General features: G+C 48.3%; 1 protein-coding gene across 1 annotated transcript in view; it reads right to left on the reverse strand.

Moving 5' to 3' along the window:
* MYO5B (myosin VB) overlaps positions 1-26,576 on the reverse strand; it is a 60,488-nt gene that overhangs the window by 26,647 nt on the left and 7,265 nt on the right. Inside the window, exons 2-12 of the mRNA XM_080363152.1 lie at positions 19,880-19,990; positions 18,643-18,814; positions 16,536-16,680; positions 10,381-10,537; positions 10,107-10,250; positions 9,744-9,825; positions 8,658-8,765; positions 6,264-6,373; positions 5,277-5,542; positions 2,560-2,641; positions 1,673-1,813 (exon numbers count right to left, since the gene is read on the reverse strand). Coding sequence (XP_080219278.1) covers positions 1,673-1,813; positions 2,560-2,641; positions 5,277-5,542; positions 6,264-6,373; positions 8,658-8,765; positions 9,744-9,825; positions 10,107-10,250; positions 10,381-10,537; positions 16,536-16,680; positions 18,643-18,814; positions 19,880-19,990 — 1,518 coding nt within the window. The remainder of the gene's footprint in view (positions 1-1,672; positions 1,814-2,559; positions 2,642-5,276; positions 5,543-6,263; positions 6,374-8,657; positions 8,766-9,743; positions 9,826-10,106; positions 10,251-10,380; positions 10,538-16,535; positions 16,681-18,642; positions 18,815-19,879; positions 19,991-26,576) is intronic.

The following is a 26,576-nucleotide window of genomic DNA, read 5'->3' on the forward strand; positions in this document are numbered from 1 at the left end:
AGATAATTGGTGTTTGATGCGGGGGGGATAGATCTTGTGTTCCATTTCTTTATGCAAAAAGAAGTATGGATGAAAAAAGGAGCAGCAGGCAGATCTACGGCAAAGTTGCTGTTTCCTTATGGTCTTCACGACGCCCAGGAGCTGGTTTGAGCCTGGAGAACTTAGTGGAGACTAAATGAATATCAAGCTGATAGTCTAGTCTGACCTCCCAAGACAGCACTGCTTAAGTCGCTATTTGAATGTCATCAAACCAAGTTTAATTCGTTATCATTTTGAAGGAGTCTTCTTGAGATCGGATTTGAAAAGGGCAAAGTGTCCGCATACCAGGGAGGGCTGAGCTGGTGGGACGTGTGGGTTGGGACAGTCCGGTTGTGCCCTGTCACTCGGAGGAGAACAGTCGCTTGACAGGCGGCGGCCGTCCCCAACAAGGACAGGTCAGCCTGAAATCCCAACGGGGACAGTGCTCTGAGAAAAGGATTCCAAACCTTTCCTCTGATCGCTGAATCGTAGAATCATTTTGGTTGGAAAAGATCCTCAAGATCATTGAGTCCAACTGTTAACCCACCCCCAGCACTGAGCGATGTCACTAAGAACCTCATCTGTGTGCCCCTGGTGCTGCCATTTTGAGCCCCGAGGTGATTCTGGTGCCGCCATTTAGAGCCCTGAGGTGATTCTGGTGCCCCTGGTGCCGCCATTTTGAGCCCCAAGGTGATTCTGGTGCCCCCAGGGCCGCCATTTTGAGCCCTGAGGTGATTCTGGTGCCCCAGTGCTGCCATTTTGAGCCCTGAGGTGATTCTGGTACCGCCATTTTGAGCCCTGAGGTGATTCTGGTGCCGCCATTTTGAGCCCTGAGGTGATTCTGGCGCCCCTGGTACCACCACTTTGAGCCCTGAGGTGATTCTGGTGCCGTCATTTTGAGCCCTGAGGTGATTCTGGTGCCGCCATTTTGAGCCCTGAGGTGACTCTGGTGCCCCAGTGCTGCCATTTTGAGCCTCGAGGTGATTGTGGTGCCACCATTTTGAGCCCTGAGGTGATTCTGGTGCCCCTGGTGCTGCCACTTTGAGCCCCGAGGTGATTCTAGTGCCACCATTTTGAGCCCTGAGGTGATTCTGGTGCCACCATTTTGAGCTCTGAGGTGATTCTGGTGCCACCATTTTGAGCCCTGAGGTGATTCTGGTGCCGCCATTTTGAGCCCTGAGGTGATTCTGGTGCCGCCATTTTGAGCTCTGAGGTGATTCTGGTGCCGCCATTTTGAGCCCTGAGGTGATTCTGGTGCCGCCATTTTGAGCCCTGAGGTGATTCTGGTGCCACCATTTTGAGCCCTGAGGTGATTCTGGTGCCGCCATTTTGAACCCTGAGGTGACTCTGGTGCCCCTGAAGCCACCATTTTGGGGAGGAACTCCATCTCCTGGATAAGAATGAAGGAATCAAAAGTCGCAAGCAACGACCATCCCTATGTGCACTCAGGCCAGAAACACGAGCTCTGATGACACCGGGTACCCAAGTTGGTAGCAAATATCTACCAAGGAGGTTCTGAAAGGTCCTGAAGCAAATAAAATGCCGAGAGACGCACATGAAAGGAGATAGTTACCCTCCTGCAAGCTACCACAGGTTAAAACCCGTTCTTTAAACTCGTATAAAAGCAAAACATCTTTGTGAAAAGGCTTTTTACCTTACACTCTTCATCCAGCAGGTCCAAGATGCCAAGTTTTGCCTCTATAAGGTCTATGCAGGGCTGGTTATCGTAGAAATCGATGAGAGTCCAAGGGATTCCCTCCTTCATGTACTCTTCTTGTTCCAACTTAAACACGTGCTAAGAGGGGAAAGAACAGATGAGTTATTGACCGGCGTCTGAACCTGACGTGCCCCCGTTCGCACCGGAGCTGAATATTCCCTGGGCGCATCCAGAATGTTCCGTCGGCACATCCCGAAGCCATAAGAAGCATCACACTAAGAAACCAAGGAGAGAAATAAAAATAGAAGGTTTTATGACTTTCAACCAGAAAATGACTGAAGCTGTCACTCCGTTTAAGCTGGAGCCAAATATTGAAGCGGCAATGATATTTATATCTCTAGGGCTGGGAAAACTGCCCTGTCTGTCCTTTATTAGTGTTTTGCTAATTAAAGTAGTGACCTGCAGCAAGATGACGAGTCGGGACCTTCACAAAGTCCACAAAGGATATCAACAGTGGCATCTTTCTATTGTAGATTCTTATTAAAAACTTGAATAAAAATCATCTTTGAACAGCTTATATATCTCAGACCTCTGTCCAAGTGGATAAATTGTCTCTATTTCGGAGCTACTCTAATCATATTAAAAAATACTTCTTCAAAGATGGCTTTTGAAAACCTCTTCAAGCGTCACCTCGGAGTTTGAATTTCTAAGCGTCAGAAGCACTAGTTGGACACCCTAAGTGAGATCTGAATAGCGCAAATACGATCCATAATTCGCTTTTCGGTTTTAACAGCGTTAGATAGACCCCAAAACGTTGGCGTCGCCGCGTTTGAGCCGGTTTCAAACTACCCCGCGGCACTTGGCGGTTTCCAAGCCGACCTTACCAAGTTGAACTGCTGCTGGAGCTTTTCGTTGGCGTAGTTGATGCAAAACTGCTCGAAGCTGTTCACCTCAAACTTTTCAAACCTGCAAAGCGAGGAATAAATCAACGTTAAGCTTCATGGCCAAGAAGAAATCTACTTTAAGCGTCACGTCTCCCTAAGACTCCGGGGATTCAAAATGTCCCTTGTACGCACGGTTGAGATATTTGGTGTGACTGCAGCTTCTTGCCCATCAGGTGGAAGCGCCGAGATGAGAAAAGTAACAGCCTCTCTCAGGGAAAAAAAGATTATGAAATATTAAATCCAAATATATTCGCCGCGAAGGTGACGGAGAAACAGGAGCTGCCCCGAAAGACCCGATGTGGTATTTTTAACGTGGAAAAAAAAAGGTATTAAATTCATTATAGCTTCTGTATTTTATCCCTGATAGCACAGGAGGAGGTGGCAGAACAGTATAAAGTATTAAAGACGTGAAACTTGTTGGTTTTAGCCCAAAATGAGTATTTCTAGCACTTTCTGAGGACCAGCTGGCTGTTCTGCACACGATGAAGCTGTTCCTCAGGTATCACCAAGCACCTGGGATTAATTAATATTTGTGTTAAACACATGCCGAGAGTCTCGATGGTGAACACGTCCCCAAAGAGCTTCTTGACCTCGGTCTCGCAGCCGCCGCACCGAGGCATCGTCAGCTCTCCGCAACTAAAGGGACGCGATTTCAATGGAAATAACTCCTGTAGGTTCATCATGGGAGCAACAGGGCAAGAAAAGACTTAATTAAAACAGAGACGGAAAACACGACGATCAAAAGATACGGGAGGGGAAACTCTTTTTCCACTCAGGAGGCACCAGATGTGATTTACGAACCCTGAGGGGTTGAGCAGCTGCACAACGTCAACTCCAAGGAAGATTTCACCAAGTCGCTAATTAAGTGTTAACGCTTTGCCCTCTCACCCCAAAACCAGCAGAGGAATAAAGACGAAAGGTTGAGAATTAGGAGATAAACCCCACAACCTCTGTACTTTGCATTTGGACCCTGTCTCCAGAAATCCCACCCATGGGGACACCCTCTGCAAATCTACTTCTTGCCATGGGATCTGCAGGTCTCTATGGAGAAAAGAACCCCAAACTTCATACCCCGCGGTGACACCGGCGCGGTAAAAGCATCGGCGGGACGTGACGCACAGGAGACGCGCGGCTAAGAAAGGTTTTTCTTCCACACTAACAGGTTTTCAAGCTTAATCTTTCATGAGCGTTATCCTCAAGTCTCCTTTGATTCTGATTTTGGAAAGACTGCGGTTGGTTTTGTAACTCAGACATTCGGCTTTCTGCATTGAACCAGGTTTGAGAACCTCAGGGCCATGGGTGAGGGTCTCAAGACCATGGGTGAGGGTCTCAGGGCCATGGTTGGGGTTCTGAGGACCATGGGTGAGGGTCTCAGGACCATGGATGAGGGTCCTAGGACCATGGGTGAGGGTCTGAGGGCCACATTTGAGGGTCTGGGGGCCACATTTGAGGGTCTGGGGGCCACATTTGAGGGTCTGGGGGCCACACTTGAGGGTCTGGGGGCCACACTTGAGGGTCTGGGGGCCACACTTGAGGGTCTGGGGGCCACAGGCAAGGTTCTGAGGACGATAGTTGAGGGTCCTAGGACCATGGATGAGGGTCTCAGGACCATGGCTGAGGTTCTGAGGACCACGTTTGAGGGTCTTAGGGCCACGGGCAAAGTTCTGAGGACGATGGCTGAGGGTCTGAGGACCATGGGTGAGGGTCTCAGGACCATGGCTGAGGGTCTTAGGACCACGTTTGAGGGTCTTGGGGCCACAGGCAAAGTTCTGAGGACGATGGTTGAGGGTCTCAGGGCCATGGCTGAGGTTCTGAGGACCATATTTGAGGGTCTTGGGGCCACGTGCAAGGTTCTGAGGATGATGGTTGAGGGTCTCAGGGCTATGGCTGAGGGTCCTAGGACCATGGGTGAGGTTCTGAGGACCACGTTTGAGGGTCTTGGGGCCGTGGGCAAGGTTCTGAGGACAATAGTTGAGGGTCCTAGGGCCATGGGTGAGGGTCTCAGGACCATGGCTGAGGGTCTGAGGACCATGTTTGAGGGTCTTGGAGCCACAGGCAAAGTTCTGAGGACGATGGCTGAGGGTCTGAGGACCATGGCTGAGGTTCTGAGGACCACGTTTGAGGGTCTTGGGGCCACAGGCAAAGTTCTGAGGATGATGCCTGAGGGTCCGAGGGCCACAGCTAAAGGTTTTCAGGACCACGGTTTAGTACCAGGGTTGGGTTAACAGTTGGACATGATCCTGAAGACCTCTTCCGACCAAAATGACTCTACGATTTACACTCAGCTCATCTTTAAGCTTGATGCGTTAAACAGCACGAGGGACAGAAATCCCCAACGGGAACAGCACGAGAGATACATCCCAAAAGCCAGCGCTCAAGTGCATCTTTCATACACTGTTTCCACGTCGGGGCTTCAAAACCTAAGGGAGGACTGAAACTTCAAACCACGTATTGTTGCAACCAGATGCTCATTGCGTGGAGGTTGGACTAGATGACACTTGAAGGTCCTTTCCAACCCAAACTACGATTCTATGATATCACGACCACGCTTTTCGCGACCTTTTCTATGATTCCCATCTCCTGCCATAAGACGAGGTCAAGCGTGCACGACCAGAAGGGTGAGATAAATCAGGAAGGCCTAATAAAGTCATGCCTACCCATAGATATCGAGCACGCCGATGAAGGAGTGCTGCTTGACGGTGGTGTGCAGGGCCTTGTTGATGTGCTGCACGATCCAGTTGAAGAGCTGAGCGTAGATGTGCTTGGCCAAGGCGTCGCGGGCGTTGAGCACCTGCTGCACGGACATGTTCTTCACGTAGGTCTCGGCCGTGGTGACGAGCTTGCGATGGCAAAGCCAGTGCTGCATCTGGCCGTGCTCCAGGCCCAGCAAAGCGCAAAAGTTGGCCAAGTGCTCGTCCTCACTCTGGAGGGGGAATGAGAGGTCAGATCAGCAGGTTGGCGACACTCCAGAAATGGAGTTTGAACACTGAATCTTCAAATCAGTGCAAGGAATTAGTATTTAATGATTATTTAGGGAAATACTGTGTAAGGACAGAGGGCTCGTCCAGTTGCGTTGGTCTTCGTGGACGTGGAGGACATGGCTCATGTGGAGCTCTACGTGGTGGGACAACCCATGGTTTTCCTCTGCTCTATTTTTGAGGTCTTAAACCTCATCAAAAACCAGATTTCCACGGTGATTGTCTCCACTTTACTCCTCCTTGAGCTGCAACCGCACGCTCCTTCTGAGCAACCTTAATTAACCCTCAATTAAAGCTCCGGGTACGCCGTTCCACCGGCCTTTTACAAACCGACCCCATTTTGAATAGCAAAGATGCAAAACGCGCATTAACAGAAGGGTTTGTGTTTTGCAGAATCAATTAAATGAAAGCTGAACTTCCTTTTCTCCAGTGCATTCTAAAACTCAACAGATTTAAAGATGATTTAGGATGTAAGGCGGTCACTGAGCTTTGAATGGTTTTGCTCACAGGCTGGCTTGAGTGGAGACATAATGCGCTATCTCCCAGTTAAAAAGCAAAACAAGCATGAAATTATGATGTGTTTGCAAAAATAGAAAAGAAAACGAGGAGGGAAAGGGTTTTCTACCAAAGGATCCGCTCAATATATCCATATATGAGCCAACATACCGAGACGCTACAGGTGTCGCCGTCCCGTTCCCCTTGGATTTCCAAGTTGCCGAGGTGCAGAATGGCAGCGATGATGCGGAAAATGGTCGTCTGGTGAGACTCCTTCACACCTATGGGAACAAACGACAGGTGATTGTGGCACCGCAAAACAAACGGTGGGTTTCGGTTTATTCAAACCAATTGGTTTATTCATATTTTGGTTTATTCGGTTTGGTTTCCTTCCGGCACTGTGGAGAATTATCAGACCGCTCCCAATCAATCCGGCGTTAAGTCATCGCTCAAATGTGACACAACGGGAGCTCCTCATGGTCTTTCTTTACCCCTAATGGTTGTATCAAAGGCGTTTTATCACGTGTGGGTTTCACACTATAGAGATAACGCATGAAAACAAGGATTCTACCGTTGCTTCTACACCGGGAGTAGATGTTATTGCTATATATATATATATTTTCTAGCAGATTTTTGCAGGTATTCCCAGCAGGGCCTTTGCTCAGCAGCAACCTACACAAAGTTTTCTTGCCATATCTTGCATTTTTTCATCCCTGTTGGGTTTCTAGGCCTGTTTTATGTTCAGTTCTAGTGTCCTAATTATCCACCCAAGGTCTGAGACAGCACCTGCTGGGTTTTGAATTATCAAGAGCTTCTCTTTCTCTTTCTCTCGCTCGCTCTCTCGGGACTTTTCTGTTATCAGCACAGTGAGAAACGTTTCAAGGTTACTAAAAGGAGCAACACTCTGGTGCTTGGCATTCTTAATTGGAGTTAAGCCTGCCTAGGGTGGGGATTTGCAGATAAATCTGACTTCTTGTTACACATAATAAGGCAGGAGAGTGCAGGAGTAATTTCACCAGGCCCTGAACACAAGGAGAGTTGGGGGAGGCAGAGAAAAGGACCAAAGTGACATCTCGTGTGGCAAAGGGATGGGGACAAGGTCCCCTGGGGGTTATAGTCCCGTGGGCAAGTTTGGAGCAACAAGAGGCATCATATATTTACTGAGTAATTATGAGATATAAGTTGCACAAGCTGGACAAGAGGAGGGTGAAGATGAGACCCTTGGCTCAGGAATCAGCTGCTCGGTACAATCCTGCGATAGTCCGAGAAGTGACATCACCCTCAACCTGAATACAGATTGAACTGTACAGTGAGAGCCTGGAAATAGGGTAAGAAATAGCTGCAAAGCAGCTTTGACTCCAAAATGGTTTATTTGGGTTTCTCTGAATTGAAATTCGGCGTCCTCCTCCATTTCACAGAATCCCAGAATATTAGGGATTGAAGGGACCTGAAAGCTCACCCAGTGCAGTCCTCTCATGGAGCAGGAACACCCAGATGAGGTTACACAGGAAGGTGTCCAGGCGGGTTGGAATGTCTGCACAAAAAGAGACTCCACAACCCCCTGGGCAGCCTGGGCCAGGCTCTGACACCTTCACCTCCAACAAGTTTCTTCTCATATTTAAGTGGAACCTTTTGTGTTCCAGTTTGAACCCATTGCCCCTTGTCCTGTCATTGGTTGTCACCCAGAAGAGCCTGGCTCCATCCTCCTGACACTCACCCTTTATAGATCTGTAAACATGAATGAGTCCCCCCTCAGTGTCCTCTTGTCCATCTCCAGAGCCCCAGCTCCCTCAGCCTTTCCTCACACGGGAGATGCTCCACTCCCTTCAGCATCTTGGTGGCTGCGCTGGACTCTCTCCAGCAGTTCCCTGTCCTGCTGGAACTGAGGGGCCACAACTGGACACAAGATTCCAGGTGTGGTCTCCCCAGGGCAGAGCAGAGGGGCAGGAGAACCTCTCGGACCTACTGACCACCCCCTTCTAACCCACCCCAGGTCCCATTGGCTTCCTGGCCACAAGGGCCCAGTGCTGGCTCATGGTCACCCTGCTGTCCCCAGGACCCCCAGCTCCCTTTTCACTGCTCTCCAACAGCTCATTCCCAACTTACACTGAACCTGGGGTTGTTCCTGCCCAGATTCAAGACTCTACACTTGCCCTTGTTCTATTTCATTCCATTTTCCTGCCCAGCTCTCCAGCCTGTCCAGGTCTGGACTCTGCCCCATTGACCACGACTCTCTGGCTTCTTCCCTTCAGCCAGTTCACACTCCACCTCACTCCCCGCTCATCCAGCCCGCACTCCCTCAGTTCAGCTGTGAGGATGCTGGGGGACACTGTGTCAGTGCCTCACTCAAGTCAAAGCAGATCACATCCACCGCTCTGCCACCATCCACCCACCTCGTTACGTCTTCACAACAGGTTGGTCTGCAAGAAAAACTTCTACCGCTACTAAAGAACAAGGTAAAGCCAACTAGCTCAGTGGGAAGGTGGGTTTTTTGCACTTAGTATGACAGGATAGCTGCAGAATTCAGCCCAAAATCATTTGCAAGAGGCTTCTCCAAGCGCTTACCAAGCAGGGTGAAGGCGTGCCTGGTTTTCTCCAAGTCGTCGGCGTCGTCCACACCGTCGATGGACGTGTCGCCTCCCTGAGACGTGTAGAAAAAGTCTTCGGCGCACGCTAGGAGAGGAGAACAAGAAGAAACACATCAGCGACAAGCAGCAGATTTGAAGAGCGAGGGGCGTTTGAAACGAGACGCAACAAGAAGAGACCGCAGGATTTAGAACCGCAATCGCCTTGTCCATAAACCAAGGCTTGATTTGAGGCCCAAACCATCAAGATTCGCACCCAAAGGTGAGAACTGGAAGCCAGAGTTCTCAGCACCAGCTTCGGTTCGTTTCAAACTCCCAACATATAAGTATCACGAAAAACCAGTCGACTTTGTGTTCATGCTGGTAACCTTTAAAATCACTGCAATCTGCGCTTAGTTTTAGACTCGTTGGCACCAGAAAGTCCCCACCCCTTCCCAGCCCTCCCGTGGGTTTTTGCATTAGCTGTAATTTCAGGTTGTAAGAAAAACATTGAGTTCTTTTTGGCACAAAAAGCGCCGGGACGCGGAGGTTTCGGTGCTGATGTCCGTCCCGGTTTCGCCAGCACAATAGAAATTCACCCAGCTAATGATGGAACGCGTGGTGTTAATGAGTTTAATGAGCACAACCCGCTTTGATTCGCGGTGAAAATGAGTAACAATAATTATTTGTGTGTGCAAGACACAAAGGAAAAGCAACAGCTCTTGCTTTTGATGTGGAAAAATAGAATAAAATAGAATGCTGCTCTCTCCCTAATAAAAAGTGGGGTTTTATAGCAATATACTCATAGTTTTGGACAAAAATAGGGAGAAAAGGTTGATTGGTACAGCTCACAGGAGTTAAATTTGAGGTTTGACTACTCATCTCAATATACGGGCTGATACGTCTGGTGCGACATCAGTCATGAAAAATCCCTCGAAATAAAGAAATGGTAAAGAATTGCACTCACGAAACCCCCCCCCGACCTATTAATTCCCTGCACCAAAGTCAAACATCTCAAATTTCGGAGCAAATCGCTTTTCGGCGTCGTTGCGTTTTGCGGATACGCGAGGGAGGTGGAACCACGTACTTAGGCCAAGCTCTTTGAACTCCGGAAGACTCGCTGAGGCGCAAAGCTGGTAGAAGATGTGGTAGTTGCGCTCGTCCTCTGCCTACGGGGGGAAAACAGTAAATTCAGGGGTGAGAAGAGGTTATGGTTGTGCTCCCATCCTGACCGCCCTCGTGGCCAATGGGGCAGAGTCCATTTGAGGCCTGGATCTGGTGCGGTGCCTCAGGGGCAGCGCTGGGGCCGGGATTGTTCAATATATTCATCAGTCTCCTCAGCGCCACCAAGAAGGTGGGAACCTTGTGGTACATGGGAAAAAGGAGGTGCCACCCTTGTCCTAACGCACGGAAATCAAAACCACAGGATCCAAAAGACAGACCAACTCACCTGGAAAACAACGCGGGATTTTTCCAGCAGATACGTCCTCATGTTGGCGCCGATGATGTGGTATCTTTTATCGAAGCCGATCTGAATGTATTTCCCAAAGCGGCTGCTGTTGTCGTTCCTGGTTGTTTTGGCGTTTCCAATTGCCTGCGTAAAAAGATGAAAGGTTGATTTTTCATTTCTTCGTCAAGCAGATGAAGTTAAAGCCGTTTTAGTCACTTCTGGGGACACACAGTGATCGCAATAAGAAGGACAATGGAAAATACGTGGGTTTTACCTCCATAATTGGGCTCGACGCAAGGACTTTGGCTTCGATGTTGGTGTCGCTGGCAGAGCCGCCCACGGTTGCGAAGAAGCGCATGGCGTATTTGGCAGAAACCGTCTTCCCCGCACCCGATTCCCCGCTGACGATGATGGATTGGTTCTTCTCATCCCTGTGGCGGCAGAGACAAGAAGCTTATTAACCTAGTTAATTTGCTTGTTAATAGTCTGTTTGCATCACGCAACCATCTTCACGCAGCCGCGTCTCTCTCGTCTTCTCACCGCCCAGGTGCCGGATTTACTCTGGATTTTACCAAACTAATCATTATTTTGGTTGGAAATGACCCTCAAGATCATTGAGTCCAATGGTGAAGAATCCACAATTGTGCTAAACGTTAATTAAAATCTAAAGGATGCTCTGACCGTCCATCCACCTTATAACGTCACAATATGCTGCTTGACATTCAGCTAGAGAACTATTAACAATCATTGGCTGAATTTCAGCTCTAATATTATATATTTAACCTCCCTCCAATGCTTTCACTCAAGCATTTGAGCTTTTGCTTAACGAAGCACGGGCAATTAGGTGCAAAATTCACTCAAGTAGTCTTACTGCTGAGCTATTAGAACATAAATACCCAGGAAGGTTCCTCTGAGCTCCAAATACATGAAAAACTATTGAAATTGTGAAATCAAGCACCCTAAAATTAGGAACAGCAGAATTCGTTTGATTCCCTGGGGAATTATAGAAGTATTTTCATACATCTGGTTAAAACTTTGACAAAAATAACACAAAGGAAAAATATAATGGATTTAAAGGACACAACTGCTCCTGCCAAGACTCCGGCCAAACCAACGCGTATTCACGCTTCGTTTAAAAGATGGATCTTTATGCACGTTTTGTACAATATTAACACGCGATCTCCCCACATCTGCACGTTTCTGTGTGTCCCTGTGTCCGCTCAGCTCCTGTTCTCCAGCTAAACCCCACAGGTCCCTCAGCCGCTCCATCACACTTGTGCTCCAGCCCCTTCCCCAGCTCCGTTCCCTTCTCTCCACTCGCTCCAGCACCTCAAGGCCTTTCTTGGGAGGTGATCCCGCCACCCCTCTGGCCGCCATTTTGAGCCCTGAGGTGATTCTGGTGCCGCCATTTTGAGCCCTGAGGTGACTCTGGTACCGCCATTTTGAGCCCTGAGGTGACTCTGGTGCCCCTAGGGCCGCCATTTCGAGCCCTGAGGTGATTCTAGTGCTGCCATTTTGAGTCCCAAAGTGATTCTGGTACTGCCATTTTGAGCCCTGAGGTGATTCTGGTGCCCCCAGGGCCGCCATTTCGAGCCCTGAGGTGATTCTGGTGCAGCCATTTTGAGCCCTGAGGTGACTCTGGTGCCCCTGGTACCACCATTTCGAGCCCTGAGGTGACTCTGGTGCCGCCATTTCGAGCCCTGAGGTGACTCTGGTGTCCCTGGTACCACCATTTTGAGCCCTGAGGTGATTCTGGTGCCACCATTTTGAGCCCTGAGGTGACTCTGGTGCCCCTGGTACCACCATTTTGAGCCCTGAGGTGATTCTAGTGTCACCATTTTGAGCCCTGAGGTGATTCTGGTGCCGCCATTTTGAGCCCTGAGGTGATTCTGCTGCCGCCATTTTGAGCCCTGAGGTGATTCTGGTGTCACCATTTTGAGCCCTGAGGTGAGGGGCCCAAAACTGCTTCCAGATTCAACGTTTGGCTCCCCAGAGCCGCTCAGGGGTGTTCAAGCTGTTTTTGTAGCACGACCCACCAGACACATGAACCCAACAGAGAAAAAGCAATTCCAGCTCCAAAGAAACTAAGACTACACACCAAAACCACAAGTATGTTAGATAAACCCTTAGCAGTAGTTCCCAGGACAGGCGACACCAGTGATTTATCATCATTTATCTATTAAATAGGTGAGAAGTTTCACCTCTGCAGTGATCACCTTCATGGACAACCAAGATGAACCACAGCCTGGAAAATTAATATAATGACCCAAACTACAACCTCCGTCCATCAGAGATAATTAGAAAAGCACCAAGGTGCAGAAATCCAAACCAGAACCAAATCCAGGGTTGCTCCAGCTCTAATCCCGGATCCGACACTAATTCTCCACGTGGCGGAGCGAGTCGATGAGTCTCCCTGTATTTCCACCACGAAAATCATATTTAACCTACTTCTTTGGGGATGCTCAGAGGATTAGTGTCCATAAAGCAAGCTGAAGATTAAAAATGCTTTAAGTATTGTAGTTTGAATTTAGCCTGACCGTAACTAAAAGACCCATAAAGCCTCGATGCACAATAGGCTCTAATAGAATTGTGGAGGTTAAAAAAGCGTAGCTATTTAACCACGGTGTTAGCGATATATAAAACGGCAATAATTTAATTACCATCAGTGCCAAAGTGAGCAGCAACATATTAACGGCTTTTCCAGTGCTATTATTTATCCGCAATATCCCATTCCGGCAACACCAAAAGCTGGTGTAACGTCACCCAAATGTTGCAGGGGGGACGTTAGATCACACACAGCCCATCCAGGGTCTTACATGAGATGATGAGATGGTGACAAACCCCCCGGGGTTCACCCTGCGCAGCTTCGGAGACGATTTGCTGACACACACCTGGGTTTTAGCAAAGAGCCAGAGGGAAAATATGGGTTTGAGTCGCTCAATTGCTGCGAAAACGCATAAAAGCACCAGTTTTGCCCCAAAAGGGAAAGGATGAGCACGCGGTGTGATGCTCGAAGTAACGTGCAAATTCACCTTATTTCTGCAGCTACCTCATTCATATGAATATCAATCTGATGCGTCTAATGTTGAGATCAAACACCACGCCGCAAATTCAAGCGTCTTCGCGCGCGCTTTTACGCGACGCTCCAGCAAACCAGTTACTCCTACAAGAGTGGTGGGAGCTCATTAAATTACTTCCCCCACCCCATCGTTTTGTGCCGTCGCCTGGAAAAGCCCCTTCAACAAGCAAAGAAAATCCCACGTACTCAAAGTTCCTACAAAAAGCTGAGCTGGCTCCAATCTTTGCACCAAATCCCAAGGGCCGGCGGGAAGGACGAGCTTCTCCCGGGATTTATGCTTTAGGGAAGAACACAAAGTCCTCGGCCGCGCTCAAATGAGGTCAGCGATTCTTTTGTCTGCTGGTTTTAACGAGAGCAAAACACGCGCCCGGCCAATTTTAGCGGTTCTCTGGTACCCTGATGCTCTTTTTGGCGCTGGGATTGCACACCCGAGCGTCGCCGGCTCCCACCCAAGCGGATGTGGAGCTTGGTGGCGCTGAAAATGGAGATGGCATCCTCCCAAAAAAGATCGCACAGGGTAAGGATCACAGGGGTTTTCTGCTCCACGCGCTTGCAACCGCAGGAGTTGAGCTCTGCAGGCACCAGGAGGACAAGGTGGTTGTTCTTCCACCCCATGGCAGTCCCAGGAAGAGGGTAAAAGAATCATATAATTGTTATGTTTGGAAAAAGACCCTCAAGATCAAGTCCAACCATTAACCCACCCCTGGCACTGACCGATGTCACTAAGAACCTCATCTGTGTGTATTTTCAGCCCCTCCAGGGATGGTGACTCCAGCACTGCCCTGGGCAGCCTGTTCCAATGCCCCACAGCCCTTTGGGGAAGAAATTGTTCCCCAGATCCAACCTCAACCTCCCCTGGTGCAACTTGAGGCCGTTTCTGTGTGTCCCTGTGTCCCCTCAGCTCCTGTTCTCCAGCTGAACCCCCCAGGTCCCTCAGCCGCTCCCATCACACTTGTGCTCCAGCCCCTTCCCCAGCTCCGTTCCCTTCTCTCCACTCGCTCCAGCACCTCAAGGCCTTTCTTGGGAGGTGATGCCGCCACCCCTCTGGCCGCCATTTTGAGCCCTGAGGTGATTCTGGTGCCCCCAGGGCTGCCATTTTGAGCCCTGAGGTGATTCTGGTGCCACCATTTTGAGCCCTGAGGTGATTCTGATGCCCCTAGGGCCGCCATTTCGAGCCCTGAGGTGACTCTGGTGCCGCCATTTCGAGCTCTGAGGTGATTCTGGTGCCGCCATTTTGAGCCCTGAGGTGATTCTGGTGCCGCCATTTTGAGCCCTGAAGTGAATGGCCCAAAACTGCCCCCATGATTCGAGGTTTGGCCTCCCCAGCGCTGAGCTCCTTCATCACCTCAACCATCATCAGCCACCGGTGCTTTTAAAACGCTACCATCTAATTAATTACGGTTGATATACATAAGGAAAATCCCAGATTTTCAGAAATCAACAGGACCAAATTCTCCACCCCGAGGTCTCAGGAAGTTCAGTGAGGACACGGGACAAGAAGCGGCGGCCGGGAGGTGGACAAGGGCTTTGTGCTCCCGTGTAATTACGATGCTCGTCAACACCATCCTGAATGTTTAATTACGACTCCGGTGACACGACAACTTTGTGGACATCACAAAGCATCGCCCTGAAGGATGCGCAAGCGAATATAAACCGCAGCGTTTCACCCACTTCTTAGGAGGCTTTTAAAGTCCTGGTTTGTGTGCAGATGAACCTAACGGGTACAAAATCAAGAGATGGAGCCAACGATAGAAAAGCTGCACAAATATATTCTCTATTTGAGCACTTCAGCTGTGATTTTTCTAATAGGGAGTCGCAGCATCACCGTCCAAATTTTGGTCGCATCCACAGAAGTGGCAGCAACCGCTGAGATGTTTTTATGGAGAGAAATCAAGTTGCGAGGGGAATATTTTGGCGGAACTCCGGGCTCCTGCCCAAAGCGATGACACGGGAGGGAATCGGAGCCACCGCCGCACTGGGACACACAAGGGAGCTTTTGTTCCGCAGAGAAAAGCGAGAAGCAAAGCAGCATTTGTGCTGGATCTCCGGGGCAGCCCGGGTGTTCTCACAGAATCCCAGATCTCTCTAATAGTTCATTCATACGCATTCATACGCTGCTCTCTAATAGTTCATTCCCCAACTTACACTGGTTCATTCCCCAACTTACACTAGTTTAATACCCTCTTGCCCCTAAAATAAGCCCTACCCTGAAAATAAGCCCTAGCATGATTTTTCAGGATGCTCAAAATATAACCGGTCCCAAAAAAGCCTAAAGCGTCGTTTCAACAACGTATTTTTTAAGGGTTTCTTACGCCAGTGTGGCGTTTGATCTCAAGGAAGCAGCTTAATGAGTCAGTTAATCAAGTGCTGCAAAACTGCATTAATATAAACCCATGGACGTGTCTAAATTGCACTTGATTTGCTATTAGAATGACTAAATCTATTTTTTTCTGTATATAAAATCCTCTATATGCATAAACACACTTATATAGATAAATAAAGGCAAGAGGTTCACCAGAGATTGTTTCCCTGCTCTCAACACCATTGTAAATTTGACCTTCTGAGATTGCAGGTTGGAGTTTTAATCCCCATCTATACAATGTACCAGACACAATATCATAATTTTAAAGCAAAACAAGTGATGGTTTTGCGCCGGTTCCACGTTGGTCAGGAACTCTGGCTCATCTTGGATTAGAAACGCATCTTAAATCGCCACTTCCAACCAAAACGGGGCAGAAAATGGGTTGAAACCCTTGGTAAACGGTTCAGCGCTTATTTTTGCCATTAAAAGCCGGGGCTGGACAAATAATCAGTTTATCCACAAGCAAATCTAAACACACTGTTGGAGTCCAGACAACTATAATCAAATGATTCCCGGTGCAACAATTTGAAGCTTCCACTCAAATTCTCTTTTGTAAGAACAAAATCTGTCCTCGGCAACACAATAAACACAAATGGAAACTCACGCCACGTTCACCTGGTGAAAACTCCGCTTTGAAGGACCTATAAATATCTCTAAATATCTACTGGTCACGTCCTAACTCAAAAATCATAGAACAACTGAGTTCAGCCTGCTTATCTCACTAAATTATCTGAAATGCGGTTTCCTCGGAGCTATTAAACATGACATTTGCAGAGCGGTTTGAATTTCTGCCAGGAAACTCATCCAAGCGGCAACAGAAAGATCCCCCGTCTGAATGGCGGTTGTGTGGATCACGTTGAGTTTGTGAGGGCCGCGGAGATCCCTGTCGGCCCAGCCTGTCGGTCTCACCAGCTGACACCGTGGAATTAATTAGAAATTAGCAACGTCGCTACCGTGGCGCGCTGGTAATACTGAGTTTTGGGCTCACCTGGCCATCTGCTTGTAGGCCTCCTCGGCCACGGCGAAGATGTGCGGGTCCATATCGCCCACGTTTTGGCCGCTGTACGCGTAGATGACATCTTGCTCGTAGATGGGCAGCTGCTCGTAGGGATTGATGGCAACAAGCACGATACCTTCGAAAAGAGAAATAGATACGTTACAAAGTAAGCGCAGAGTTAGACTTGCGGCTTTTCAGGGCTTGCGTTGGTTGTTTTGAGTGATTTTTGAAATAAAATGCTTGGAGAAAAACAATATAAGAAGGGATTGGGGAAAGATTCTTAATTCTTATCTCAGCATCTCATTCAAAGTGATGTGCTTTGATATATAAGCTCCCGTACAGCTACAGAGGAGGCGAATGGAACAGGTGAGAAAGTAAATATATAATAATCTCCGTTATGTAAAGCCAGGCTTTGCAGGGGGAGCGAGAAGAAGAGCTAAACAGCCATCACTTCAGAAAAGCAATTCCTGCACGATCAAAGCCCAAACAAATATCTCGGCTTTTCCCCTGACTTTCATTCTTGAGTAAAAGCTCCTAACAAAGAACGTACTCAAATCAAAATGAAATGTATAAATCACAGGGAAGAAATGCCAGAGTTTGAATTAAAGCTTTCAAGCGTCTTTCCTTGGAACGCTGAGCGAGCCCAGGAGCTGACGCGCATCTCACAATACGCTCATAGGTTCCACCTCCAAAAACCTTCAGGTTTTGTAGGTTTAAACTGTTATTGCTCCGGAGAATTGGTTTGGAAAGGTGCCTGGTGGAAAAGGATCTGGGGGGTTGGCTGAATTGGGCACCAGAATCACCTCAGGGCTCAAAATGGCGGCAGCAGAATCACCTCAGGGCTCAAAGTGGCGGCACCAGAATCACCTCAGGGCTCAAAATGGCGGCAGCAGAATCACCTCAGGGCTCAAAGTGGCGGCACCAGAATCACCTCAGGGCTCAAAATGGCAACACCAGAATCACCTCAGGGCTCAAAATGGTGGCACCAGAATCACCTCAGGGCTCAAAATGGCGGCACCAGAATCACCTCAGGGCTCAAAATGGCGGCACCAGGGGCACCAGAATCACCTCAGGGCTCAAAATGGCGGCACCAGAATCACTTCAGGGCTCAAAATGGTGGTACCAGGGGCACCAGAATCACCTCAGGGCTCAAAATGGCGGCACCAGAATCACCTCAGGGCTCAAAATGGCGGCACCAGGGGCACCAGAATCACCTCAGGGCTCAAAATGGCAGCCCTGGGGGCACCAGAATCACCTCAGGGCTCAAAATGGCAGCCCTGGGGGCACCAGAATCACCTCAGGGCTCAAAATGGCAGCCCTGGGGGCACCAGAATCACCTCAGGGCTCAAAATGGTGGCCAGAGGGGTGGCGGGATCACCTCACACCAAGAAAGGCCTTGAGGTGCTGGAGCGAGTTGAGAGAAGGGTGGAAAATACACAGAGATGAGGCAACCTCACTGATTTTGGACAAAAATCAAGCTTGCATCGAACTGCACGCCCACACGCAGCTGCAAAAGGCTGCGAGTTGTGTCAACAGTCAAACATGACAGATAATTACAAATTCAAAGGAAAATTGCCACTGTTAAGAGCCACTGAGGGCACTTATTTCAAGGATGCTACTCTAAAGAGTCATCTCCTCCTGCCAAGCATTTCCTCAACAACCCAAATTGCAACACTTAATCATGGTCGTACGCGCCAGCCTTAACCCTGCCACAAAAACACGCGTTTCACCGAAATCTCCCGACTCATCACTTTGAGAAGCCAACAAGGTCTTCTTGAGTGCCAGCCAGAGGGTTCAACATTCAACGTTCTCCAAGGTCACTGAATAAAAATGGCCGAATTGCCTTTTTTTGGTTGTTTTTTTTAGGTTGCAATCTATTCATGGATAACCCGCTGTTTCGAATGGTTTTGGTGAGCAGCGTAGGGGAAAGCGAGCTGGGGGTCCTGGGGACAGCAGGGTGACCATGAGCCAGCACTAGGCCCTTGTGGCCATGAAGGCCAATGGTACCTGTGGTGCCACAGCCCCTGGTTTGTGGTTGGGAGCGGTTTCTGGGTGGACACGGCTCAGCGGGAGCTCAACGCGTGGCCTGGACACTCACCGCAGTACGTGTAGATGTGGTTGGACTCCAGGAACCTGACTTTGAGGTTGTGGAGGACGGCGGGTTCGTGGAGGTAGCTCAGAGCCGTCAGGTCATTCTCTCCCACCAGGATATCGGGATTGCGAAGGAAAGGCAGCTCGTTTCCTTGGAGATCAACGGGATATTCGTAGAGCTGAGGAGAGACACACGGGGAACATGAGACCACAAAAACCTCTGATGTTATAACAAGCACAACCCCACCCTGATACTATAAAATATTGATACTTGCACATCCTGCTATAAATTAAAGCTATAAGGACCTGGATGACGCACCACCAGGTGACAGGTCATCATAAATGGCTTGGAGGTGGCCAAGAGATGGTCCTGGTGGACACTGATGATCCACAGTGAGAACATGTGAGTTGTTTTCAGGCCAATCATGTGGCAAATAGAGCGGGGATCTCTTGTGATACTTCAAAATGGGCTTTTCATTCAGGAGTACGGCCAGAAACCATAAAAATAAAAACCCAAAGCATTTCAAGCACAAGGACAAAAGAGAAGCACTAAACAAGCAGGTAATGCATGTTGGCTGTCAGGAATAAAAGGCTTTCAACAGCTTCAAAATCCCCGAAGATATGAACGCTCGGTGTCTCCGTCTGATGTACATGATTTTTTTCCCCTTGGCTAAAGCTTTTCAGTCCAACCTGGGTCCCTGTGGGATTTAATATGAAAAAGCAGCAAATTGGGGTCTCTGGGAGCACCCGCAATAAGCAGCAGCTTCTTGTACAACTCCAGAGCATCATCGTATTATTAAAGATACGTGCAAAGATTGATATGACTGAGAGATGCGGGATGGTGAAGCCAGCAGGTCAAACCACGGAGCTACTGAGTGGGGACCCATCCAGAAGCACAAGATGGTGATTCATGGTCCTACAAGAACAAATCTGGTGCTTCTTCCCAAATTTAAGTGGAACCTTTTGTGTTGCAGTTTGAACCCATTACCCCTTGTCCTATCACTGGTTGTCACCCAGAAGAGCCTGGCTCCATCCTCATCCATCACCGACTAATTTTGCCAGGGGATGAAAAGATATGAGAGGGGTCAAGGGCTTTTCTCGCAACCTAATTTTAAACTAAAGCATCAGGGCGATAAAACACATTTAAAAATATTGACTAAAAAACATGAGACGGTTCAGGCTTCTTCACACGTTAATTTGAAGCTTGAAATTCATGAGAAGAATAACGACGTGCACAAGCTTACGGTTTCATCTTCGAGTTTCAGATGGAGGCTTTTATCTCCCTCTTTGTAATCCTTGATGATTTCTGCTGATCTCCAAACTTCGTCGGGGTCAGGAATCCAAACTCGGGTGTACTGGGAAGAGGAGAAGAACAAAATGAAGAATTAAATGTGAGGAAACATCTAGAAATTAAATCAGAAAGAGATTTTGTGGCCGCCATCTTAAAACCGAACGCGCGGCGCGTGATGGGCAAATAATACTTGGAGAGACCCAAGAGTTAAAGAGAGAGAAGGAGGGGCAGGAAGAGAGAGAAGGGGGGGGAGGAAGAGAGAGAAGGGGGGGGAGGAAGAGAGAGAAGAGGGGGGAGGAAGAGAGAGAAGAGGGGGGAGGAAGAGAGAGAAGAGGGGGGAGGAAGAGAGAGAAGAGGGGGGAGGAAGAGAGAGAAGGCGGGGGAGGAAGAGAGAGAAGGGGGGGGAGGAAGAGAGAGAAGGGGGGGGAGGAAGAGAGAGAAGGGGGGGAGGAAGAGAGAGACACGTTCCCGTGTCTCCTTTCATCCCCGCGGCCGCGGGTTCAGCCAGCGGGAGAGATCAAACCCGCTCTAGAAACGCCCAAAATAGTCGGGGATCGGGATGTACCCGGCGGCTTCAAAACCAAGATGTTGAAGCACCGACCTGCCTGGACAGACGGACGCCGAGAGGGACACGTTGACCCCAAAGAGACCCAAATAGAACGGACCTTGTGGTGAGGAACTTTGGGTCCGTCTTGGTGATTCGTCATCGCCCATGAGCAGGTGAGATGTTGGAAGCACTGGTGGAGGTCCCAGATTTCAACGTCCACCACCCAGCCATGGGCTTCGAAGTTGGTGGTCAAAGACTTGATGTCCCACCAACCACCCCAAGCACAAGAGTAGAGAATTGGAAGCATTGAAGCGGATTCTCCTTGTGCGTACGCAAGAAGACGTCGATGTTTGAAAGGCCTCGGGAACCCCTGGGGTAACTCGTTCCCCGGTTGAGACACCTCGAACATGACCTCTGCTCTTCCCATCCTGCTAAATACGGGTGGTTTTGCTCCACAAACCTGCACCCAACGCTTCCCTCACAGCCACAAATCCCAAGTACGTCACACCACATGGTGCCAAAACCAAAGCTCTTAGTCGTTCTTAGATCTTCACAAGCTGAGCTTTAATTAAAACCCACCAAAGACTGGAGGTGGCCAACGGTGCGGACCACCAGGCTCCCATCTCCCAACCTCTTCCCTTCGAAGCAGCTTCGCGTGATGTACGTTTGCCAATTAAATTAATCGCGATGAGAGCCAGAAAGTCACCAAAACCACCTCATAAAATCATAAACCAGTTTGGGTTAAAGGGACCTTCAAAAGTCATCTCGGCCAACCCCTAAGAGAGCATCTCCATGAACATCTCATCCATAAATAATTACGCTAGAGGTGAGATTAAGTTTATACGCCACGTTCTGGCTTAATTAGCGTGAACATCTTGAGTTGCTGGAGGAGCTTGTTATGAAGGGAAGGGGCAAGTGGGTCTATCTCAGTTTAGTCCGGGCTGTTTGATGGTTGTGGCACTTTGGGACAAGCTGGAAGTCGGCAAATCCATCTTGATTATTGTTTCCTTTAATCCCCCGAGTTATTTCAGGAATGGCGACACTCATGTGTTTGTTTTTATGGGAATTCTTTTTCCACGGGCATCTTGCCAACAGGAGCACAGCCCGAGGGTGAAGACAACAATAGAATATCTCACCACCAAGGTTCTTCCACGCAGGTTGAGAAGAACTTAGGAAAGGACTTTAAGAGAAACCACGCACGCCTTAGAAAATCAATTACTCGATGCTCTTGACGAGGACAAAAATACATATTAAAGAGGAAACGGCACGAGCTTCAGTCCTGGCTTCCCCAAGACTATTTACACACAGAATCCCAGGATGTCAGGGGTCATTTATGTGTTTCCCAGAGCTGATAAAAACATATAAACGCAAACAGAGGAGCATAATCTGCACCAGGACGCATATTCCCCATCGGTGCCAACACGTGGATTTTCCAGCATTTATCCACCGGCTCGTTAGCAGCGTTGCTAATGAATTGGGGTTTAAAAAGCTTCGGTTTATCAGCGTGCCAACCATATCTCTCCATCAGCAGAGTTAAAACCGGTACTAAGCAAAGCGGGGCTGATGGTGAGCCCGACACCAAGTGTCCCCTTAATATTTCCAGGACTAATCAATAGCCTTAAACATAAACAGCCAACTCGCGCCTTCCCATCCTCTCCCCATCGTCATTTCTCAGCGGTGCTCGTTAGTGCGGGCTTAATGAAGAGCGACAGGTTCAGCACCAAGGTCTCGGGTGCGCAGGCAGCGCCGCTCGACCGCAGTGACAGCCCGAAATGCGAAATCCCTCTTACAATAAATCAGGAGATGCTGCAAAACTGGGTAGAGCCGCAGATGCTTCGCGATGGCAAATAAATCAACCATTTGCTCTTCATTTTGGGGTAAAAATGGTCGCTCTCAGGCTGAGCAGTTGCTCCACAAGACCTTCTACAAGACGCGGACCAGTCGCTCCACAAGACCCTCTACATGATGCTCTAGAAGATGTTCACCAGTTGCTCTACAAGATGCTCAATCGCTCTACAAGATGTAGAGCAACTCATGAGCAAGATGCTCTACAAGACGTTCACCATTTGCTCTATAAGACGCACACCGTTTGCTCTAAAAGATACTCTAGAAGACATTTAGCAGTTGCTCTACAAGATGCTCACCAGCTGCTCTACATGGTGCTCTACAACTCACCAGTTGCCCTACAAGATACTCAGCAGTTATTCTACAAGATGCTCTAGAAGACGCTCACCAATTGCTCTATAAGATGCAGAGTAACTCATGAGCAAGATGCTCTAGAAGACATTTACCGTTTGCTCCACAAGACGCACACCAGTTGCTCTAAAAGATACTCTAGAACAAGTTCACCAGCTGCTCTACAAGATGCTGTACAAGACGCTCACCAGCTGCTCTACAAGGTCCTCTACAACTTTACAGTTGCTCTAGAAGGCGCTCTACAAGATACCCACCAGTTGCTCTACAAGACGCTCACCAGTTGCTTTACAAGATGCTCTAGAAGACACTCACCAGTTGTTCAACAAGATGCTCAACAGTTGCTCTGCAACTCATCAGTTGCTCTACAAGGTGCTCTACAAGATACTCACCAGTTTCTCTTGAAGATGCTCTAGAAGACGTTCACCAGTTGCTCTACAAGACACTCACCAGCTGCTCTACAAGATGCTCTAGAAGACCTTCACCAGTTGCTCTACAACTCACCAGTCGCTCTACAAGACGCTCTAGAAGACACTCACCAGTTGTTCTACAAGATGTTCTACAAGACGCTCAGCAGTTGCTCTACAAGGTGCTCTGCAACTCAGCAGTTGCTCTAAAAGACATTCACCAGTTGCTCTACAAGACACTCACCAGCTGCTCTACAACTCACCAGTCGCTCTACAAGACGCTCTAGAAGACACTCACCGGTTGTTCTACAAGATGCCCACCAGCTGCTCTACAAGATGCTCTACAAGACCTTCACCAGTTGCTCTACAAGACACTCACCAGCTGCTCTACAAGATGCTCTAGAAGACACTCACCGGTTGTTCTACAAGATGCCCACCAGTTGCTCTACAAGATGCTCTACAAGACGCTCACCGGTTGTTCTACAAGGTGCTCTGCAACTCATCAGTTGCTCTAGAAGATGCTCTACAAGATACTCACCAGTTGCTCTAGACGACACTCACCAGCTGCTCTACAAGATGTTCTAGATGTTCACCAGCTGCTCTAAAAGATGCTCTAGAAGACGCTCACCAGTTGCTCTAGAAGGTGCTCTAGTATTGCAAAAGTTCAATCCTTCCAGGCTACTTCCTGCAGATCCCTGTTGATTGGTATTAATTACCCTCCTCACGCTTAATTCTCAATTAATCAAAACCTTGAGTGGCGTTGTGGTGTAATCTCGTCTTCCCGGTCCCGTTTTCTACCTGAACTCCAAACAAGCACCTTGATGAACATCGACTGGATCTAAAAGCGCTTAATACACACCATATACATTGATTAGTAATAAAGTAATTAAAGAATGGCCTTTGGGTTTTAATTATGGAGTTAAAAACGTCCTTTCGCTCCAGGTTTTCACAGTTCTCCATCTATAACGTAGCCTCACGATGCTTTAGGGAAACGCATCAGCGTGTTCCCTCCCCAGTGCTGTGACCACCCTCCATTAATTAATTTTATATTAAAATAACCCTACGAGAATTATTTAATTGCAGAGCCACCTCTCCACCAGCCTGAATTTTCAACCTAATTAGAAAGTAATTGGCTTAATCAACCTGTATAGTTATCCCTCACCTTTCCGGAACTCACACGCTTAATTCAAAGCGGTTTTGACTTACGCTCGTATTTATGGGGCATTTCTTGGGCATTTTCGAAGCACAGGGACGCATTGGAAAAGCCCCTGGGCCACCTTTGCATCTTTTTCATTGCTAAGCAACTGAAGGAAAACAAATTGATTACAAAGGATTTAAGTAAGCAACGTTTTACAGGTTATAATTAATCCCAGCGATAAGATTTATTAGCAAGGAGACGTTAGACGCTTGGAAAACGGCACCAGCTGGGTCGTGTTCTACACAAAGGGGACGTACCGTGTCCAAAATATGGAGAGAAGTGAAAGATTTGCTGGATATTCCTCGTCCCATCAAAGTTCTCGGCATAAATGTGGATGTTCAACGGTTGAGTTGGAAGTGGCCACACCAATAGAAATAAAACTTCAGTTAACGGCAATTTTTAACTTATCGCCCCAGTTTTTTGGACATATTGTACAACCACAGGCATCTCTTGACTGTAGAAATACCCTGCGATCAACGTATCAAGAAGCAAATTCCTGTTTGTTATGAATAACCATCGAGGACTGAACTGAAATCCATGATCTGAACTTCAGTTATTCTCCATACGTGTCAAAATCACCTGGAGATTCGCAGATTTAAGTCTCAAACCACCGTAATTATTGGAATATAATTCCTGCCAATAAAACACAGCAAACTTGGGATGTTTAAGGTATAAAAGAACCTCAAGCTAACTAATGCAATAGTCATACCCCTGTTTCTGTTCCTCAACAAGGGACGGCGGGGAGCCCTTATCAGAGCATTATTTAAGCTGCTGCCGGAGCACAACCTCCCTATTCCCAGCTGCAGTTGAGATAAGACCCACTTGGTGTGGAGATAAGACCCACTTGGTGTAAACAGAACGTTCAGAAAGGCTTTAGTAAGAGCATGAGAGGGGAATGGATGCTATCAAAGCATCAGTGAGGTGGATTCAGCAGCAGAAATGCAAATATTTGCTTTACCTTCTTCTCTCCTTTGTCCTCCTCGTGTTGGATTTGCAAAACGGGGTCACCTCCAAATGCAAAGCTAAAGGATGTACCGGGTGTTAATGCTGCAGAGCAAATCCAGCCCGGCCCGATGCCCCAGGGACCTGCTGGTCACCTCCTGTTGCTTTTCGTTGATGCTTTCAATCATTTCTATGTTCTACACATTGGACTCTCCCAGCTTGGTGTCACCAGCAAACTTGCTGACAGTCACTCTATTCCCTTGGCCAAATCATCGATGAATATATTGAACAACCCCGGCCCCAGCATTGCCCCTGAGGCACTGCACTGGATCCAGGCCTCAACTGGACTCTGCCCCATTGAGGGTCCCTAATGCATTTCAGAGAAGCCACCTCAACAGAAACCCAAACCTTTGCGAGGACGGCAGCGACGGCCACAGCGACGCACAAGGAGGGGACAACGCGGCCATCACCGACCGAGCCCGTTTCGGCTGCCAGCGTTGACGTCCCAGTAAGAAACCCCAAGGGACTGGTTTTCACAACAGCTCTTTTCATAGAAAAGCAGCGTAACCTGTTTCAAGGGTCTTTTAATCTGCGCTCAGAGGTTTTCCACCAAAGCGCATGAAAAGGTTGGGCTTTGTTTGAAAAGAAACAACCCAACCTCAGCGCCCCTTTCCAGCCAAAAACACTCAAGATCCTGGATTTCCCTGCTCCTCCGACGCTTCCATCTCCCTTTAGGATTTGCTCATATGGGAGAAAACCCTCATCTTGTTTTGCACGGACACCGGGGAAAATCAAATTGCAAGATATCACAAGATATAAAATAGAGGCTCTGGTAGCTGGACAAGCTGCTGCACTTCAATTTGATTATCGCTACAGTAATTAACCCCATCTGTAGAATATCAAATGTAAGAGACATCACCAGCAAAATCCCCCCCATTGTGGGAAGTTCTGTAATGCACCCCACAAATATTTAAGGCTGGTTTACTGTGGCAACACAGCAGCCAATTTTAAGCAGAAATAAATTATGTATGAAACATAAAAGATACAGGTGAGCGATATTTACAGGGTTGAAACAGGTAAAGCAGACGCAGCCAGAGCCTTTTCCATCTCTTGGGGTGTTTCAAAAGCTGTTCAGCTTCCAAACGGTGAGTTCAGATCCAGCTCCTTCTACCCTCAGCCGCCGTATTTTGCTCTGTCTTGACTTGCTAAATTACACGGGTTTTGCGTGAGCCAAATCCTTCCAAAACAGCCTCTTATTCCCATAATAATTCCCTATTTGAAGTTTTTAGCCCGATTGCAGGACGGGTTTGTCCAGATCCCAGGTATTTTTTAGCTCTTCCCAACCTCCCGCAAGGCAGAAAAA

This window comes from Nesoenas mayeri, assembly GCF_963082525.1.
Source record: "Nesoenas mayeri genome assembly, chromosome: Z".
Classification (NCBI taxonomy): domain Eukaryota; kingdom Metazoa; phylum Chordata; class Aves; order Columbiformes; family Columbidae; genus Nesoenas; species Nesoenas mayeri.